General features: G+C 33.6%; 1 protein-coding gene and 1 long non-coding RNA gene across 14 annotated transcripts; both read left to right on the forward strand.

Annotated features, from left to right (window-relative positions):
- The first annotated feature begins 930 nt into the window (after positions 1–930).
- LOC110920299 lies at positions 931–7,534 on the forward strand. 13 transcript variants are annotated; one of them, XR_004887585.1, is made up of 11 exons: positions 935–1,390; positions 1,460–1,564; positions 1,654–1,724; positions 2,251–2,506; positions 2,709–2,785; positions 2,908–3,082; positions 3,332–3,435; positions 3,518–3,690; positions 3,764–3,849; positions 3,988–4,196; positions 4,868–5,645. It is a non-coding gene; the product is annotated as an uncharacterized LOC110920299 (long non-coding RNA). The 13 variants fall into 13 exon arrangements; XR_004887554.1 differs by lacking the exon at positions 2,251–2,506 and having other exon boundaries at positions 3,988–4,040; positions 4,112–4,196; XR_002581666.2 differs by lacking the exon at positions 2,251–2,506 and adding exons at positions 7,126–7,260; positions 7,375–7,534 and having other exon boundaries at positions 936–1,564; positions 4,868–5,400.
- A 5,163-nt stretch (positions 7,535–12,697) lies between these two features.
- Positions 12,698–20,311, forward strand: LOC110920324 (transmembrane protein 147). Its single transcript, XM_022164543.2, has 7 exons — positions 12,698–12,892; positions 14,773–14,842; positions 14,957–15,016; positions 16,179–16,293; positions 17,068–17,183; positions 19,780–19,904; positions 19,981–20,311. The coding sequence occupies exons 1-7, from the start codon at positions 12,816–12,818 to the stop codon at positions 20,102–20,104; spliced, it is 687 nt and encodes a 228-aa protein (XP_022020235.1). The 5' UTR covers positions 12,698–12,815; the 3' UTR covers positions 20,105–20,311.
- Positions 20,312–21,414: the final 1,103 nt, after the last annotated feature.

Here is a 21,414-nt window from a genome sequence, read left to right on the forward strand (position 1 = left end):
ATAATCAAAATCCCTAAAATCTCGCTAGTTTCCGTATATAGAAGATACATAGTTGTTAGTGTATACACATGTGTACAGTCTCGCTAGTAACAGTTTATACAATATACACAACTGTTAGTTTATATACATGTGTATAGTCTCGCTAACTATCAGTTTAAACAAGATACAAAGCTGTTAATTTATACACATGTGTACAGTCTTTTATACATCTGTGTATTATATTAAAAAATGGTTACATGTGTATATTAACAACATATAGTATGTTAGGCATGCACACGAGTAGATTCATATAAAAATTATAAAATTAATGAAAATTATACATATCACATATTCAAAAACAAAAATTAATGCCCAAAAATAATTACAATTTCAATCTCAGAGAAATTTTTTAATGTTTATTGAAAATTATAAAAAAGTTAAAAACAATGTATTATGATATCTATATATACAGATAATAAAAGAAAAACAATATTCAAGTTAAAATTATCACAAAATCTATGGATAAAGAAATAATGAAGAAATAATTAAAAATGAGATAGAGAGGGAGAGAGAGTGAAAAAAAAAAGAGAGAGTTAAGAGATGAGAAAATTAAGGAATTTTAATTAAATATACTTGGGTAATGTCAATTTTAAACTTTTAATCTAAAAAATGATCAAGGGTCAAGATTAGTTCACTCAGTTCACTCTCAAGAAATTGTTCACTCTTCATCCTAATCCTATATATATATATCTATACTATATTAATAAGCATATCCAAAGGACTTCCTAAGGTCATATAAATTTTCTTAAAACACCCCTAAAGCATGTTGTACAACCCTCTAAAGCACAATATAGTTTACAATTCCAATTATGCCCTTCACAAAAAAACACACGGGGTACAACATCAGATGCATAATGTACTACTCATTAAAAAACACACGGTATCACTATCTCATTAGGGTTTCAGATGTCTATCTCATTCCTATCCGCCTCTCTCTCTCTCTCTCTCTCTCTCTCTCTCTCGGCGATTCAGAAACCCCAAGCTATCTTCACCAGATCTGTTTGAGAATTTGCTTTCTTCGGCTGCTATTGATGGTGGTTGTCTGGTTAAGTTGTTGATTGTGCAACTGCCCTGCTTTCTCTCTCAAATGAGATCTAGGGTTTCTACATGTGATTCAAGATCTGGCTATCGCAGCTTTCTCTCTCAAACGAGATCTAGGGTTTCTACATACGCTTCAAGATCTGGCTTTCACAGTTCGTTCGACACATTTCAAATTGAGATCCCTTTTTCCATTTTCGTTCTCTCTCCCCCTCAAAGATCTGGATTTGGATCTGTGGATCCAAAAGGAAAAATAATCAGAGATGTTCTTTTACCCCAAAAATCACTGTGCACTTTTATATACATACATCTGGTGAGAACCAAACCTTGCAAGACCCAAAATTTCATCCAGTTGATGTTTGTATCTGCTTTAAACTTGCAGATCTAGGGTTTTACTTTCATGTCTGAGGTAAACTCTACTTTGAATCAACAGATCTAGGGTTTTATACCTCATGTTTGAAGGTTTTATTCTTGGAAGGATCTTAAGGTAAATTTATTCTTTAATGCTTGTAGATTTTTTTTTTTTTTTTGTTGTTCTAATAATAACTGGAATTAAAATGTAAAATTTTCTCTCAGGACCACATGCGTAAGGCTGGAGATGCATGTTTTGCTGAAGTTTCTTGGATAATCCCGTCACCGATACACAGGTCAGTTTAGTTCTATCTTTGCTGGTAAGATTTGTTTTGTTAAGAAATGACTTATTGAGAATTGTAAGTGGCAATTTATTGTGATTCGGCACAGAATAGATTATTTGTTTTTTATTCAGGGAACAGAACAACTTGGTCATGTTCAATCAATACAAGTTTATTTATTAAGAAAAATATTTATATACTTGAAATCCGGATTTGGTGGATGATTTAGGTTAAATGAAAGGACTTGCGAACTGATTTAGTGTTGGTTGGTGATGGGTCATTAATTGTATATCAGCACCTAAGATGGGTGTTATAAGACATAGCAGGTGTGCATATATATGTGCGCATGATGAAATGACAAACTATTTTAAGTAAAAGACCACGAGAACCGCATGAACAGCTAAGCATTTGTATGCTGTGAATCTTAGGTATAGCGCGAGAGATAAGATTCTCATGGTTCTTTAATTAAACCTTAAAACAAAAAGAAATCAAGGTTGTCCTGATTCATTTTTCATTTAAATATTGCTTTTTCATTGGACAGCATGTGAGCGGCTTATCATTCTAGAAGCTGATTGTACTTATTTAAAAGATTATGGTGTTCTCTTGTATCACTGTGGATAGCGGTGCAAAAGAGCCGAAGTACTCGCCAGCTACTCAAGCTCGGCTCGAAAAAAAGCTCGAATGAGCCGAGCTTAAACGAGCTCGAGCTCGAGCCCGGGCCAAAAAACAAGCTCATTTAGTAAAGAGCCCAAGCTTTGTTTATTGTATCATCTCAATATGCAGGATATGCCAGTATGGTATGATAATGGACTTTGTATAAGTAAATAAACTTCCTAAGTTTCTTTTTATTAGTTGCATTATACAGATGTAGGCATTGAACTTAGTTGCATTATATGTGAAATTGGTTAGGGTTTTAAAAGATTAGCAACAGTAGTAGTGGGTCAAAGTGCATTTGACTGAGTTTTTTTTTATATAAGTTGTATTTTTGTGATATTGCAGCCAACAGATCAGCATCAGCGGCTTTCCTTATGCTTTGACAAACTAATGGGTGATGTCTCCAGAAGCTTGAAATCAAGGTTGTCCTGATTCATTTTTCATTTAAATATTGCTTTTTCATTGGACAACATGTGAGCGGCTTATCATTCTAGAAGCTGATTGGACTTATTTAAAAGATTATGGTGTTCTCTTGTATACACAGGTTCATTTATCAGCTCCCAGCTGTTCGTTTAACGGATGAACAAGATGGTCGATTGAGAGGGTTTTGGTGAGTCACACAGGTTCATTTTAAAGCATTTGCCCCTCACATATGTAGGAAAGAGAAGTAAAACCATTCATTGAAGATCCACGTTCGTTTGTTTGTACATTCACAGAAGGTAAAGAAATTATATTTATTATGTCATAAAGCATTTTTTGTATGTTGCTGTATTTTTTATTATTATTCTGGTTTGTGACTTGTTTTATTATTATTAAGCTTGCAATATTGTAAAAAGAACATGCCCCTTAATATGCTAAAAGAAATACAATTGACAAATAGACTAGAGCCAGATCTGATGGTTTTTGAGGTGGTGGTTTACAGATGTGGTACTGTTAAGTTGACTGATGGTTGTTTTGTGATTTGCTAGGGAACACAAGAACAGTCCCAGCTGGACAAACATCGAAAACAGGTTCAAAGATTGGCAAACCAAATGGTCATGCATCAAGGCACGGAAGCAGATATGTATCTTCGGTATTGATATACTATCTGCTATACTTTGTTCACATTAATCCATGAAATATATATTGAATTATTGTCTCTTTTTCGGTTCTAGAGAGTGGTTTCAGTGAAGGGCTCAAAACCAGAGCTGATCATGTCTGTTCAAGATATCAACATCCAGTCACAATCTTTAATTAATGTCAGGGACTCTAACAAGGTATCGTTCTAAGTTGTAAATGATGTGGTGGTCATCTTGTTGGATATTTGCTGGACAATAATGGCTCCGAGGTACATGCTCCCTAAACTTATGCCATTTTAATCTATTCTTGTAACCCTATTATGCCTTTTTATGTTTCTCTAGGCGCGAGAAATGAATAAAAGAAAGGAGGGTATTCCAGGTGAAGCAAGAGCTGCTGCTTTATTAAGGCGTTCTGTTAGAGAGAATGGGTAAATATCATAATAACCCTTTTGTTTCACCTTCCATTCTTTGCTTCTTGCTTATGCTTTTTTAATCATTTTAGAGTTCATACAATGACAAATATATCGATACGATCATATTAATTGGTCTTACTTTTTTTTTTACAGTTCTGACCTTGCCGAGCAAAGTGGAGAAGTATCACGATCCATATCTGGACCAGGTTTGATTACATATGGCTCTCCTGAGCAGGTTTGATTTATATTTTTTTTAGACTGAAAGGGTCGGTTGCAGATGTGATAGGGCTAAGAGTCGAGGCTTTGTGCTCCTCTACTTTGAACGGCTAAACCCTTACAATGTTTTGACTTTGGTGAAAAAGGTACATTGAACTTGGTTAATTATGTGATTAAGCTTCATCATAACTGTAGTTTGATTATTATTGATGTTATTATAAGTCAAGAGGATCAATTGAAATTGCAGATTCATGTCAAACTTAAAGTTGAATTTGCAAAATGTTACTTTTGAAAGTCAACATGTTCCTGTTTGTGATTTTGCATCAAGAATGAGCTTGTAAAGCTAAATCGATTTGGTTTATTAAGGTTTCGGTTTGCTTAATTCAGTTTAGAAACTCAATGTTCCTGTTGTTTGGGTTAAAACAGGAACCGAAACCGAAACCGTAATGGTTATTCGGTCAGGTTTATTTTGGTTAGGATATGGTGTTTAGTTTGATCCGTTTGAAACCGAAAAATCAAGGTCTTAATATCTTTTTTACACTTGTTTTTAGCTGATCCCAAGCCTATTTTCTTATCTCTTCGGTTTATTCAGTTTACAAATTCGATCCTTCATGTTTTGGTTACAACCCGAACCATAAACCGAATTGGTTATTCGGTTCGAGTTTTAATTCAATCGGTTAAGTTGTTTATCTGTTCGGTTTTCGGTTTAAGTTGTTGCAGTCAAAGTTATTCCAAAGTCAAAGGTTTGTTCATTTGAATTTGTATATTTTTAAAAAACCGAGACTTAGTTTGATTTGTATGGAATTGCTTTCTGCAGAACAACTGGACACACATTTCTGAATCTTCTTCAGTGGCTAAAATGGTGAAAGAGTGCAGGCTGCATATAGATGGTCCTCTCTCTCTCTGATTTCATAAAATGGTGAAAGAGTGCAACAGAGTCATTTCACTTTTATATAGCCTGCTCATTTCAACAGTAACACACTTTATAGCCACATTAACACACTTTATAGCCTGCTCTTCCCTTTTCTTTTAAAAACCAGTCAAACAAATAACCCTCAAACAAACCATTTTAACCCTTCAGGTGTCATGCATTTACACATTAAACCCTTACTCTCTCTCACTTCCCTTATAAGAAGCACCTCCCCACATTAACTCACTTTTACTCTTCCTCCACCTCCATAATTTGAGTCGAAACTCCCACTACACACACACACACACAAGTTCAAGCTGAAGCAAGTTAAGGTAGCTTGAACCTGTTTGAAACTGAAGCAAGTTAAGCTACAAGATCAAGTTCCAAGTCCAAGTTCAGGCTCTTTATTTTCTCTCAAATCCTTCTCCTTGCTTGCTAAGGTGAAGCATCCTCCTAAAACTCCCTTTTCTTTAAGTTTAGTGTAAAAAATGTAGTATATTCTCATAACTAATTAACTGTATTAGAAACGGTTATGTTGGACAGTTATAAGTTTTCTTGTTTTACCTTTTTAATCAGTCTTGCAAGTTCAAATTTGTATTAATTGTACATGTCATAGATTGTGTTGTGTATTTGTGGACGGTAATATTGGAATGAAGCTACTATATAGCCTGCTGTTATACTATTATTAACCTGCTGTTTAAGTTACAACCTGCTGTTATAGTCTAAAAGCTACTATATAACCTGCTGTCTAAAAGCTACTATATAACCTGTTGTTCAAGTCTAAAAGCTAGGGTTTTTGCCCAAATAGGTGTCGGGGGAAAACTTATTTACCAAAACTAGATGGCAATCGTCTTTTGCAAGAATCATAAATCTATATATTCCGAATGCGGGGCGGATTATCAGTCAAGTATGTTTGATATGTTAACCAAAAAATGTATTTTTTTCCCTAATTAATTAAACTTATTTCGCACGATTTTATTAGTTTATCTCGCTAAAATATGCATCATTATTAGGGGTTTAAAAATGAGCAGGAGTCACATGACTTCACTTGGAGATGTTTTAAAAATTGGATTTAAAGATTCAAGTATAAGTATAAGGTTAAAAATGAAAGTACCATATTTTGACATTTTCTAATAAAACAAAGGCGCCCCTTAGCATTTCTCGAAAAAGAAACATTCCAAAAGTATATTATTACTTTTTCTACGTCAAATCTTCCAAAATATCTATCAATGTTTTTCATATTTATTCAGTTTCTTATAAAACTATATTAGTCTTTTGGGAAGTATAAAACAAGTTAATTTGATTTAATTTTTTTGACTTTCTATCTTCTATTTTTAACATATATTGTATTTAAACAACCAAGACCAACCCTCATTCATAAAATAACACTTACAAAATAGGAGACTACCACCCCACCCAGAACACAACCAGACTTGGGGGAATCAAAAGAAGACTACCCCACCCAATGAAACACCCAAAAAGGAAATACAAGACCAATTCAAATAACTCATGTCAAACCACAGAAATAAAATGCAAGACCAATTAAAAAAAAATCTCATTCCTAATTTCCAATTCAAAAGGGGGTGGCGGCGCATCTTGTTGCCCGTCTACCAACCCATGATTTGTAATTTGCTCTAACCTTCTAATTAACAAAATTTATAAATTATAACTCTGAGAACCCGTTAAACAAACAAAAAAAATTTTCCTTACATAAAAATATGATTTATAAGAGTAAGAATAATGTATGTACTTATTTAATTGTACAACGTAAACTATTTTTATGGTTTTTAACTGTTTATTGTTTTTATGCTAACTACATTAACAAAGTGTGTTAAACTAAATATATGATGGTTTATTGAATATATTAGCTTTCCACTTAAAATGGATATTATATTTGTGTTGTTTGAACTTAAAATGATGTGTTTTTTCTTTTATTATTATGTAAATTACTAAAAATTAAAAAAAAAAATAGTTGAAAGATAAGTGTAAAAAAAGTTTATAATAAAATATTTTGAAGGAAACTAAAACAATACCTATGAAAGAATAAAATGTTAATAAAATAATTAGGAAAAAACTTTGAAAAAAACTTCATAAATTCCGCATGTTGGTATTTATCTATCGGATTCTGTATTTTCACACGGGCAACTTTATGTGGCGTTATCAAGAGGGATTTCAAGACAAAATACGAAGGTGTTGGTACATCTCGCCAAAGATTTCAAACAACGTGGAGTTTACACATCAAATGTTGTCTACCATGAAGTATTGCGTGATTAATTAACCGCATCCATATCAAAAGGAAGGTATATTAGTAGATTTTGTGCCTTAATTGCTTCCAGAAATTACTTTTTAATTACTTTTTTAAAACACCTGTAAGCTTCTAACATTGTTTTTTTATGTGTCGAAATCTGGTACAGTAGAGGAGAAGATACAAGAAAGTCTTGAGCGAACGGATGTATTGGTAAAACAGGAAGAGATACAAGAGACTCCCCGTATTTTGTTTTTAGTGTTTTGTCCAGTTACTTGCCTGTTTTGTACTCTTCTTGTTTTTAATTACATCTACTTCCTTGTTTTGTACTCTTCTTGTAGATAGATAACGTCAAAGCTACAACTAAAAAAATTTACCTGAGTATATCACCAAAGAATCGATAAACTAACAGAAAAACCCAGTGCCAACATATCACGAATAAGAAACTAACTTAAGTACTATACGATATATCACGAGACGACGGATAAACTAGCGGTAAATGAGTACCCTATTGTAAATCGCCACTCCCGCCGCATCGCGCGGGTAAATGACTAGTATATATATATATATATATATAGGGTAGGGATCCTAAGAGAAGTCCACCCTATTTGAGAAACTTGAGAAGCAATCTGGACCACACATTTTCCCTAAGCAAAAAATGCAAAAAAAAAAAGGTTAAAAAAATGCAAATTTTTTTTTTTTTTTTTTTTTTTGGAAAAATCACAGCTTTTTCTTTAAGGATTAAATTTTTTATTTTTTATTTTTAAAAATTTTTTTTTTTGGGATTTATACACATGTGTATATTGTTAATCTTTTAACTATACATATATGTATATTGACAATTATACATATATGTATATACATGTTTAAAATTGAAAAAATATGTGTTATAAATCCTAAACCTTATACCATAAACACTAAAGATAAACCTTAATGCTAAACCCTAAACCCTAAAGCTAAACCCTAATTCTAAACCCTAAAGCTAAACCCTAAAGCTAAACCCTAATGCTAAACCCTAAAGCTAAAACTAAACCCTAAAGCTAAACCCTTAATGCTAAACCCTGATGCAAACCCTAAAGATAAAGCTAAACCCAAAAGTTAAAGCTAAACCCTAATGCTAAACCCAAAAGCTAAGCGCTAATGCTAAACCCTAAATACTATTACTAAACCCTAATGCTAAACCCTAAAGCTAAACCCTAAACCATAAAGCTAAACCCTAAACCCTAATGCTAAACCCTAAATACTAATGTTAAACCCTAAATAACACTTATTTTTCAATTTTAAACATGTATATACATATATGTATAATTGACAATATACATATATGTATAGTTAAAAAGATTAACAATATACACATGTGTATAAATCCCTAAAAAAGTTAAAAAAAATAAAAAATTAAATTCTTAAAGAAAAACCTGTGATTTTTCAAAAAAAAAAAAATTGCATTTTTTTTTTCATTTTTTTGCTTAAGAAAAATGTGTGGTCTAGAATGCTTCTCAAGTTTCTCAAATAGCCTACTACTTCTCACACCTATATATATATATATATATATATATATATATATATATATATATATATATATATATATATATATATATATATATATATATATAACAATACTATTTTAAAATTAAAGGTAACAAAAATTCTCAATTTTCTGAGGCTATTCCGTTTCTGCCGCTCAACCACTATCTACTTCTCTGTTAGATTTACGATCTTGCGGTCATCTCAAGCTTAACTATGTAACAAGTGTGACCAAGATCCTATTAAAATCTATTGTTTATTTTTTTTTATTATTATTTTTTTATTATTTATTTAATTTTTAAAACTGTTTTTTTTTTATTTGATTCGAATGATAAACAATGTGTTGCTCTTCTTTATATACATTTTATTGTAGCAAAACCTAAACCTTCGAATATTATTAAATCGCATAACCATGCATACTCCTTTACCAAAGTTAACCATGTTTAAATATTCTTTCGTTAAGATAATTAAAAGCTTAAATTTATAATCATATTACAATATAACCAAATAATTTATCAGTTCAACCCCAAAAACAATCTTCAAAAAGTTCCTTCTCAAACTAAAGATTTTTAAATCCACAAAGACTATCCGAATTTATTCAGCATCGAATATTAATCATTGAATTGAAACTAGTATAAAGACTTGTTTAGCATCTTTTTCACATTAAGGAAAAACTAACTATTGGTGAAAGTACGTGGAAGCATGTTGTGAGTAAAGATTTCACTGACATATACAGCGATGACATCATCATCAACGACATCTCTTCGACGGATCACAAACGAAACCATTACCAACTATTAACTACATGTTACCAACAAATCCCTTCGGCCTAAGTTGAGGTTTTTACACGAACCGACCCCATCATCTCCACTCCACCCCATAGGAACTACGAGATTACCCAAGGACACCGACCCCACATAACCTATTTAAATTTGTAATTTGTAAGACCGCCCGTAGTAGGGCGTTTTTTTTTTAAATTAAAAAATAACGCTCTAAAACGCCCCGTCTACCATTACGGTAGGCGTTATGGGGCAGGGGCGGACCTACGGGGAGGTGAGGGGGTGCCCGGGATACCCCTCAACTTTCTTGCCGAAATACAAAAAAGAAAATTGTTTTTCGGTTTTATGTATTTGGATACCATTGAGCAAACACTAGGATACCCCTGGATATAATATTAGAGAGACTTAAAGAAGAAAAATGAAATCTCTTGAAGAAAATTGTGAACTTTGGCCTGTCAGTGTTGCAGAGCTTGATGAAGAAGACTCTTCCTTTTCTAAAACCAAAAGGTAGTTTGTTATTTTGATTTATTATTTTTTTCTCTTGAAATATGGAAAGTGAGTTGTAACCCACGTGGGTTCACCAGCATATCAATATTTTCTATTTTATTTGTTATTTAAGATTTAGCTCTGGTAAGTAACATATTATTATTCAATTTAACTTTGATAACTAACACATTATTATTCAATTAGTTTTATACTATTTAATCAACTATTCATCAGTTTATTAATTAATATATTATTTATTATTTAATCAATTTATTATCTTTTAGCTTATTCATTTCTTTATTTTCATATGGAGCTTATTAATTATAACAACCTTTTATCATAAGTCATGTATCTTTTAAACTATATAAATGCCAAATAATGTTATTCTCCGTCATACGCTTTATTGTAGAGATTATTTAGTATTAAAAAACCTTAAATACTTTAACAAATACACTAAATTAAAGTTCGTAATGAATTAATATACTAAATTAAAGTTCGTGATGAATTACCAGTACATATAAGAAGATAAAATAACTTATGTTAGGACTCACTTGAACTGAGCCAAAAACTTTTACGTTCACTGTATGAAATTGAAGCTTCTAAAATAGTGACTTCATACAAATAAAGTATTGGATCGGCCATTGAGTATACAATAAGAAGTTGCTCTGTTTTATAAATATACGGTAAAAAAAATTAGGATACCCCTGAAATTTTCTTCTAGTTCCGCCACTGTTATGGGGTGTTATTTTCGAGAAAAAATGTTTCCGGGGTTTTAATTAAAACGCTTGTACCATTGTTGACCAACCAATCACCAACCACAACGGCTAGTTAACGGCTAGTTGATTTATTTATTTATTTTTTTAAACCTTTTTCCCATATATATATATATACAAACACAACCAAAACTCATTCATTTTCAACCAAAACTCTCTAAAAAATACAACCATTATATAAAAAACTTGATGGATTCTCCTAGTTCTTCATCCATGGTAAATTTTTACTACAATGAGTATTTTGCGGATGGCGATGGTTCGACGGATGAGTAGCTTGAGCAAGAGGCGGTTACGAGTGCTTGTCAACTAGCGGTGAGATATGTCAAGCATTCTCTTCGCCCCCAAGCAGAAACAAATAAAAGTGGTTATATTGAACGAGACCGACGCGCGGCACACGATCGTTTGATGAAAGATTATTTTGATGAGGCGCCGACATTTTTGAACGAATTTTTTAGGCGTCGTTTCCGAATGAGTAAGCGGTTGTTTCTACGCATAGTCGACGACTTGGAAGCCTTTAAACAAAAACCGAATGCGAGAGGGGCACTTGGATTTACCGGTATCCAAAAGTGTACGTCGGCGTTACGAATCCTTGCTTATGGTAACATTACCGACATCAACGACGAGTATCTAAAAATGGCGGAGAAAACAACACGAGACAGCTTGGAGCATTTTTGTCGCGGTACAATTCTTATACTTTACTTTTATTTTTTTTTTTTTAAAAAACGACGAGTATGTTTACAATTGTTTTTTTTTTGAAGCTTATGTTTGTCTATATTTTTTTATAAAGGTATAATTGATGTGTACTGTGCGCGTTATCTTAGAACGCCCACATGGGACGACCTTCAAAAGATCTACGAGGTACATAATGCTGAGCATGGTTTGCCTGGTATGATCGGGAGCATAGATTGCATGCATTGGCGTTGGGATAACTGCCCGACTGCATGGCGAGGCCAACACACACGTGGTGACCAAAAAGGACCCACTATTATTCTTCAGGCGGTTGCTTCACAGGACCTTTGGGTTTGGTCGGCTTACTTTGGCGTGGTCGGGTCATGCAATGATATCAATGTTTTTGAACAATCTCCGTTGTTAGAGGAGTGGATTTCTGGCAAAGCTCCAAAAGCGTCGTTTTACGCAAATGGAAACTACTACCCTCATGGATATTATTTGAGCGACGGAATTTATCCTAGGTATTCGATTTTCGTGAAGACGTATAGTGATCCTATTGATGAAAAAAGAGCATACTTTAAAAAGGTTCAAGAGTCTTCACGAAAAGGCATTGAGAGATGCTTTGGGGTTCTTAAACAACGCTGGTAATATTTGAGAAATCCTTGTCGTGCATGGAGCAAGCAAAAAATGAGAGATGCTATGTACGCTTGTATAATCATGCACAACATGATTTTGGAAGACGAAGGAAAGACGATATGCCAGAATTATGTGCCAGAAGCCGTTGAAGAGGAGCATCCACAGGCGACAATGGAAGAAAGAGTGAATAATGCGCGAGAGTCGCATTACGAACCGTACCATTCCCAGTTAATGGTTGATTTGGTACACCACGCATGGTTGGTTCGGTATGTACCACCTGAGGGAGAGGAAGAAACGGAGGACGAGGAAGACGAAGTTGGCGAGGGTGAAGAAAGCGAAGACGAAAACTAGTGTTTTTTTTTGTTTTTTTAATTTAATCGGATATTTTTTTTTATTTATAGTATTGTATTTTTTTTAATTTAATGAAGTATTTAAAGTTAAAAAAAAATAATTGTGAAATGATTGAATGGGGGTTATTGGCATAATGCCCCACTACGCCACTTTTGCTATAATGCCCCAACGCTGACTAGGATGCCACGTGTCGAATAATGCCCCAACGCTGACTACGCTGACTACACATGGTCTAAATATGGGCTAGACCCAGTGTGGTATTTGGGCATCAATGAAACCCAGCCCAATCTATGGCCCGGTCTATTCGAGAGTAATCAATCAACCATCCACTACTAGTCGATCAAGAACAGTCACCTCGTCTAGATCTTTCCGTCTACAGGCGACGGAGAACGATGACGATGTTTCACTTCTTCAACTGTGCTATCTTAACCTTCGGACCTCACGCCGTCTATTACTCCGCTACTCCTCTGTTAGTCTCCGTTTCTTCTTCCACAATTCACTTCATTTCATTTCATTACGATGCTTTAACATTCACTGATAGATAGATATAGATGCGATTTCTTCGTTTTAAGTTTTTATTCGTACGAATTTTATAGATCAGTTGACCTAATTTCGATATGATGAGCATCAATTTGTGCTTAATGTTGTAGCTGTAACTTCACATCTGCTGATAGATATAGATGAGATTTGTTCATTTTAACTTTGTGTTCGAACGAATTTTGTAGATCAATTGACCTAATTTCATTATGATGAACATCAATTTGTGCGTAATGTTGTAGCTGTAACATCAGCTGATAGATGTAGATGAGATTTTTTCATTTTTAAGCTGTATTACTTGACCTAATTTCGTTACGATGAACATGAAATTTTTGTTTAATGTTGTAGCGGTGACATCCGTTAATATATATGGATGAGATTTGTTTATTTTAAGTTTGTGTTTGTATGAATTTTGTAGATCAGTTGACGTAATTTTATTACGATGAGCATCAAATTTGTGCTAAATGTGTAGCTGTTATATCAGCGGATAGATGTAGATTATATTTGTTCATTTTAGGTTTGTGTTTGTACTTCATATGAATTTTGTAGATCAGTTGACGTAATTTTATTACGATGAACATCAAATTTGGGCTAATTGTTGTAGCTGTAACATAGTTATTTGTGAGATTTGTTCATTTAAAGATCAGTTGATGTAATTTTATTACGATGAACATCAAATCTGTGCTGTATGCTGTAGGTTTAACATCCGCCGCTGATGGATATAGATGAGATTTATTCATTTTAAGTTGGTGTTCGTACGAATTTTATAGATCAGTTGACGTAATTTCATTATGATGAACGCTAAATTTGTGCTAAATGCTGTAGCTGTTACATCCACTGATAGATATAGATGAGATTGATGAGATTTATTCATTTTAAGTTGGTGTTTGAATGAATTTTATAGATCAGTTGACGTAATTTCATTATGATGAACGCTAAATTTGTGCTAAATGCTGTAGCTGTTACATCCATGATAGATATAGGGTATGTTTGGCAAAAGTAGCTGGTGGCTGGAGGCTGGTAGCTGATAGCTAGTAGCAGTAGCTTTTTAGATATATTTGGTGTTTGGCAGAGTAACTGAAGCTTTTAATAAAATGTATAAAATGACCAAAATGGACATAACTAAAAATTTTAAAAGTTTGTGCATTAAAAAGTTCATTATCTTTAGAGGTTAAAATAGTCATTTTTTCTCTAAAAGCTTGTAGCTCCTTCTAAACGCTACTAGTAGGAGCGTTCAATCAAAAGCTTCAAGCTCCTAACCTAAAAGCTTCAAGCTCCTTCAGCCAAACAAAGCTTTTTATTAAATAGGAGTTTTTTCTTAAAAGGTTAAAGCTAGAAGCTTCTAAAAGCTCCATGCCAAACATACCCATAGATGAGATTTGTTCATTTTAAGTTTGTGTTCGTAGGAATTTTATAGATCAGTTGAACAAGGGTGATTGATTTGATTCGTTTATTAACTTCTGGAGTTTTGGATATTGCTGTTGGGAGATTTTGTTAACCATTTTGACTAATGATTAAAAAAGTTGCTGATCTGGTGTTGTTTCTAATAATTAATTGGCCTAATGTCGTTACAATGAACATCAAATCTGTGCTAAATATTGTAGCTGTGACGTCCGCTGATAGATTTAGATGAGATTTGTTCATTTAAAGTTTGTGTTCGTACGAATTTTATAGATCAGTTGAACAACTGTGATTGTTTCGATCCGTATATTAACTTTTGGAGTTTAGGATCCTTGTTGTTAGGAGGCTTTTGTTAATCATTTGAACTGATAATTAAAAAAAGTTGCTGATTTGGTGTTGTTTATACTGCAGATCTGAGTACGATACACTTGGCACTTCTGTCAAAACTGCTGTTGTTTATCTCGTGACAGCGTTGGTGAAGGTATTATCTGCTGTGTGATTTCAATAGCTTGTTAATTACTCTGAATTTATGATCACGATAATATTTATAATTTATCTGTTCGCTGATTGTGCCATTTATATCGATAATTTACAGCTTGTTTGCTTAGCTACATTTCTTAAGGTGTCTGAAAGTGATGTTTTCGATCCCTCCCAGGTAATATTTGTTTACTTTTTTTTTCATTTTAGTGATTTGGTAATAATGTTATGATGTCTGTCACTCCATGAATTACGTTAAGTAGTTACTGACAAGGTTTAAAAGAACGGAAATGAGTTTCGACTTTCGAGGCGTTTTCCATTCGCCTCACGAGGCGTAAGCCTCGAGGCGAAACGAGACGTAAGGCCGAGACGGTATTAATAAATAAATATAAAAATTATATATATTATAAAAATAATAATACTAACTAATTTCATCATCAGATTCATCAAAATCATCAAGAACACACTTAAAAAAGGGGTTGTTAGATTTTATCATCCCCAAGTATTGGCTATTGGCTGCTGCCACCCCCAAATATCACTTTGACGCCCGTCACCCCCAACTTAACACTTAGTGTATTCTGTCACCAAGTCGAACTAATCACTAACTTTTGATCCTGTTACTATACTTTTGGGGGGGTGTCATAGGGATCTTAGGAAGGTTTTAGGGATCTTAGGACACCCCGAAAGTATAGTAACATGATCAAAAGTTAGTGATCAGTAAACGGCTTGGTGAATGGTGACAGAACACACTAAGTGTTAAGTTGGGAGTGGTGGGCGTCAAAGTGATAGTTGGGGTTGCCAACGGCCAATAGCCAATAGTTAGGGGTGATAAAATCCAATAACCCTTAAAAAAGACATGAAATGCTTGAAATTGACAAAAAGTTAAAAACAGCTATCAAAATCCCCTGAGGTGCAGCTTTCTTAGCGTCTCAACCCCTCTGAGGCGCATATACATTAAAAACACCATGAGGCGCGACCCAGACTCGTTTTTTGGCCGTTTCTTCTCGAGGCGCGCCTTGAGGCGCATACCTCAAACGTTTTTTAAAACCATGGTTACTGAACAGTTTTTGTCAGCTAGTGTTCTTAATCTTCCAACCTTTATCAAGTAATTTGACTAATTAAGTGATAAAAACTTTTCACGGACGTTTTTGTTGTTTCAAGACACGTGTATTGTTTAATGTTGGTTTTGGATTTATTTATTTACTGATTACTGTTATAGTTTTCATGTTACTGATGCATTGGTTTAGAGTGCAAATTTAGTATGTTTGTCCTTGTGGCCATTATTTACGTTACTTAAGTTTAAACACATTATACCTGATATTTTTTTTTATTGTGAATAGGAATTGTTGAAAGCTTTGATTGGTTTTATAGATGTTGCAGGGCTTTACTTTGCCCTGACCCAATTAACTCACAGAAACATCTCTCAAAATCATAAGTTCCAGGCAGTTGGACTTGGTGAGTGATTATAACTTATTTACTTCTTACTAGTTTTTCACCCACCGCGCGTTGCGGCGATGCCGTACGCAATGTAATAAATTATAGACTACAACCCGACTCGTTTCCGAATTATATTTACATTGAAACGTAGAGTAATCCGAATCCATACCGTTGAATGGAAATGTATTATGTTTGACCCAACTTGTTTCCAAACAAAATTTACGTCGAAACGTAGACTAGCTCAAAACGTACATAAAATATAGATGTGCGGTGGCGTCATACGCGACATGATAAAGTATAGACTGCAATTGACCAGACTCGTTTCCGAACTAAATTTATGTCGAAACGTATGGTAACTCAAATTTATAACTGAATGAAAACGTATTATATTTGACCCGATTTGTTTCCAAACAAAGTTTATGTCAAAATGTTGTCCAACTCAAAACATACATAAAAATAAAACATTTTATAATTGACCCGACTTGTTTCCAAACAAAAAATACGTTAAAGCATAGACGAACTCGAATTTATACCGACACATACATAAAAATAAAAACGTAAAAAATTAGGTTTAGGGTAAAATTCGATAGGGGTAGAATACGACCATTGATTTTAAGGTTATATTAATGTTTTTTATTTTATTTTATTTTATTTATTTATTATTATTATTATTTTTTTTGTGAAAACTGATCGTAGGTTTTCAGAATTGTAAACTGGCTTCACCCTTCATTCATTTTATTACTTTTGGTTGATTATCTTTTTTATAGTTATTGTATATGTGCGTACTTGCAGGATGGGCTTTTGCTGATTCCGTTTTGCATAGGTTGGCACCCCTTTGGGTGGGTGCGAGAGGACTTGAGTTTACTTGGGATTACATCCTGCAAGGTCTTGAAGCAAATGCAAATCTGGTACGTTGAGTTTTCTCTCACAATTTAAGCTGGATTATAATAAGCTATAAATATAGGGATTAATATATTATGCTTTGAATGTCCGATTATTTGGGGATTGAAAACTGAATAAGCTGTTTAATACCAAGTGCAATATCTAAGGCTATCTGAAATTACCAATTCATCATTTCCTTAAATAATCAATAATTTGTGAAACACTTAATTATAGTATTATACTACTATTGCAACTTTATATTAAAAGCACATTCAAATACCATCTTCTATGGACCGTTTTTGCGATATCCATACTTCATAAACCATTTTTATAATGTAATTCCAATCGTTTCTTTGTTTTCTTAAAAATGGTCCTACTTTTGAGAAATTACGCATATGGTTCCAAATGTTTGCTCACCGGTCATGCTTTTGAGTGTCTAATTTTGACGTTAAGCTTTTTAACTCCCAAAATCAGCCTTTTGATGCATCAAATGAGTTTGATCACCTGCTATATAGATTTTGAGGTTGAACCACACTTATGGAAGTATCCAACTTTGATCAGTTTAGTTGATTAGTTTGCTAAAGCGTCATTTTGGGTGAATTAGTCAAAATTACCATTTTCTCCACAATTACTTCTTGGTTGCTCGTCCAAATAAATTAAATTCATAATTTTAATCAATTAGTGATGATTATAAGTTTACAACCCAATTCAATTCAACTTAAAAATGAGCAAACATAGGCAATACTCTAAACTTTAACAGGACACATGCTCATATAAACCCTTACAACATAGTGGACTGGCATAATGTCATATTGTCACACCATATGTTCGACTGTGATAGACACGGCTTTGTATCAATTTCTTACATAAATGTGTGACATCAAAGCGTCAGTTCTAAAAAATATTTTGAAATACACAACTATGTATTAACATTAACAGTCATTTGATGCTCAGTGGAAAATGGAAACTTCTTTCTTTTAGCATATATGCAGGAGAAGGTTATGTAAGAAATGACACGTAATCGATCACAATTTCCAGATTTTTTTTATAGAGTTAACTGCCATTATCGTCCCTGTGGTTTGTCCAACTACGCCGGTCCTGGCCAAATTTCAAATTTGTACCATTGTCGTCCCTAATATTCTTGAAACATGCCAATTCTCTCCGAAAAACTAAGGTTGAGTCGAATAATTGGACAAACCACAGGGACGAAAATGACAATTAACTCATTTTTTTGGACGAAAATGAAATATGGTCTGAACTAGCATAATTGGACAAGCTACATGAACGAAAATGGCGGTTAACTCTTTTTTGTATTAGAAAGCTTACCCATTTTCCAAACCAAAACTACCAAACAAGTTCTAATAGTTATATATGGCGTGTCTAAGCTATAAACATCATAAATTTCGAGATTTTATACGTTGATTTGATTTAAAAAACCTACTATAAACTTCCAAATTTGAAAGGAGTCCAGAAGTTTAAGAATGGCAAATTGGTAGCAAGAGTTTTTCACGTATGTTTAATATAGGCTTTGAACACTAATACTGGATGTTTACGCTTTTTTCCTTAGTTCTGACATTTTAGGAATTTTGGTTCAGTTTTCCCAATAAACGGAAATGCATCATTGTTATTTGAAATAAAATATTCCCAAAAAAATCTATCGAAATTGGGATTGTGCAGTTTTCTACCTCTACTAGATTCTCATTAAATGAACGGAATTCGTTGGGTTTCTTTTAAGATTTAATGAATTCATTTCACAGTGTTGCCTTTGCCGGATGGATGTTGGTTTACCGTTTACATGAAAACATGTTTCATAAAAATAAGATTTCTTGTAAAACAAGTTAAAACTTGCATCTGAAAGTTTAAAATTGGGTTCTAAATTAAATAAAACCCTCAATCTTTAAGCTCTACACAATTATTTTAGAACAATTTTGAGTGGATGGAAGCTTTATGGTAAAACAAGGATGTTGAGGCCCATGTTTTATTTCTTGTTTTCATTTCACCTTGACCGAACCACGTAAATTTCACGTTCTTTATTTTCTTGCTTTTGTGTGTGTGTGATTGTGATTCCGCTGTGTGTTGCTCTGTTCGATACCTAACAAAGGATAGGAAGAAAGGTAGCCCGGCATACATTTTGGACGTAATTGCATCATTTTTTAAACCGGTTTGTTATCAAAACTGATGCACTTCCCCCCGAAAATGATGCATAATGGTGAATCAATACCGCAACGTTATAGAGCTTTTGCATCAATGTATTAAGTTATAGCACCATTTCTATAGCGTCCAAAAAAAGGTGTAAAATGTGCTTTTTACACCTTTTACCGAAAATCATCCTCATCCTGTGTGTGTGTGTGTAGGGAGTGAGACTGAGAGTTCATTACAGAACCAATTTTAAGGAGGCAACTGAACCACACTAACACTTGTATTTTTTGCTTTAACTATGATGCATAAAACGGCTATGTAGCCGCTTGCCTAGCTCTCATACAAGCGCATTACGCGATTCTGCGGTTCTGTACTTGAAATAAAAGAACATTGCATAATGTAGTTCTTGCTGTTTCTCATCATACATGTATCGTATTCTTTCATCGATATGAGCTTAGAATGGTGTGGTTTTGACTAAAACAGATGTTGAGTCTATCACTTGCTGCATTGGGATCTTTGATGTGGCTAAGGAAAAACAAGCCCAAGACATTGATTCCAATCATCTATGCATGTGCAGGTTTTGTGGCAACAATGCCTTCCATCACAAGGTACTGTTTTATTATTATTTTTTAATTAAATTAAATTAAATTAAATTAACCAGTGTAATAATGTTTATTATTGCAGCTATCTGAGGTGGGGATTAGGATGGCATCTACCAGAAGTTGTAGGTTTTCAACTGTTCACCTCCTTGACTATGGCATTAGTCAGCTGGCAACTCTTCTCTGCTTGTCAGAAACCATCAGCTTGATATGATTTAAAATAAGATTAGAAGAGGATCCATGTTTTGATTAAGGACTATTCTTGTAGAAACTGACATGAAATTCATCTACGGATTACGAGAAATTGTTTTCCAAGTTTTTCTCTATATTATTTCGCCGGTTTTTATAGTTCTGGACCAACTGTGGTTTTGAAAATTACGTAGGTTGGCCAGACTAACTGGTTTTAGTGGTTTTAACCATTGATTTTTCTTCAAAGTTGTTACTTGTATTAGAACTAAAATGGCTCATAAATATAATACATATCATATTATATTAATAAAAAAGTATAAATAAAGGTAGTTAACAACTAACTCTTAAGGCCAATCATTGAAATTGAAACCAAATCGTGAAAATCCCAAACCAACTGGCTTGCTTTAGGTTAGTTGGTTTGTTTGGTCTGTTTAATGACACTTGTGCTAAATCATTTTGATCAAAGTTTATATGTCAAAAGTTATATGTTAATAAAAAGCTAAATCAAAGGTGCAAGTCGAAACTTAATTACATGACAAGAAATTTCTACATTCGGAACAACCTCCAAGCATAAACAAATAACTAGATGTAGTCGATCTTGTATACATGAAATTAAAAAAAAAACACTAAAAACAATTTGATAATTTATCAAAGAGTAAACTGCAATTTTACCCTCTGTGGTTTAGGTCAATTGGCACTCTGACCCCCAATGAAATAATTGCAATTTACCCCCCAACGTTGATGTTATGTCGCAAGTTTACCCCCCAGCGTCAAATTTATTAACAGATCTGTTAACTTTAATGTGAAATGACTATCTTACCCTTTAGTATTACCCCCCAACGTTCTTGTTATGTCGCACAATTACCCCCCACTGGTAAATTACTAAATTATCCTTTCTTATTACCCCCTATACTCTGTGTTAAGCAACAATATTACCTCCTGCAACTTCCAAAACCCTTCCCGCCAAAAAAGTTTGACCACCCAAAGTCAACTACACATGGAAATTAACAAGAAATCTGATTAAACACTTCACAAAATCAAAATTGTACACTCAGACATTTGGCATTTGGCTCCATGTTTGGCTGCACACTCAAAATTGTAATGTTTGGCTACCAAAATTGTAATTAACAAGAAATCCGATTAAGCACACTCACATTCAGACATTGTAATTAACAAAATCTGATTTAACACATACGCATGATCAAAATCAGTTTAAACACCCCTATCAGTCTCTTCTCTTATGGCTGCTGCTGTTATGAGCAGCAGCTAATAACAGCAAATAGTTTAAACAGGTTGTTGACAACAGGTTAATGCTTAAACAAAATCAGTT

This window comes from Helianthus annuus, chromosome 2 (genome assembly GCF_002127325.2).
Source record: "Helianthus annuus cultivar XRQ/B chromosome 2, HanXRQr2.0-SUNRISE, whole genome shotgun sequence".
Classification (NCBI taxonomy): domain Eukaryota; kingdom Viridiplantae; phylum Streptophyta; class Magnoliopsida; order Asterales; family Asteraceae; genus Helianthus; species Helianthus annuus.

Excerpts from the sequence above, each read along its gene's own strand:
- LOC110920324 (XM_022164543.2), top strand. The coding sequence starts at position 12,816 with ATGACGATGTTTCACTTCTTCAACTGTGCTATCTTAACCTTCGGACCT. Across the intron at positions 15,017-16,178 it reads ATGTTTTCGATCCCTCCCAG|GAATTGTTGAAAGCTTTGAT; the intron begins GTAATATTTGTT and ends TATTGTGAATAG. Across the intron at positions 19,905-19,980 it reads ACAATGCCTTCCATCACAAG|CTATCTGAGGTGGGGATTAG; the intron begins GTACTGTTTTAT and ends TTATTATTGCAG.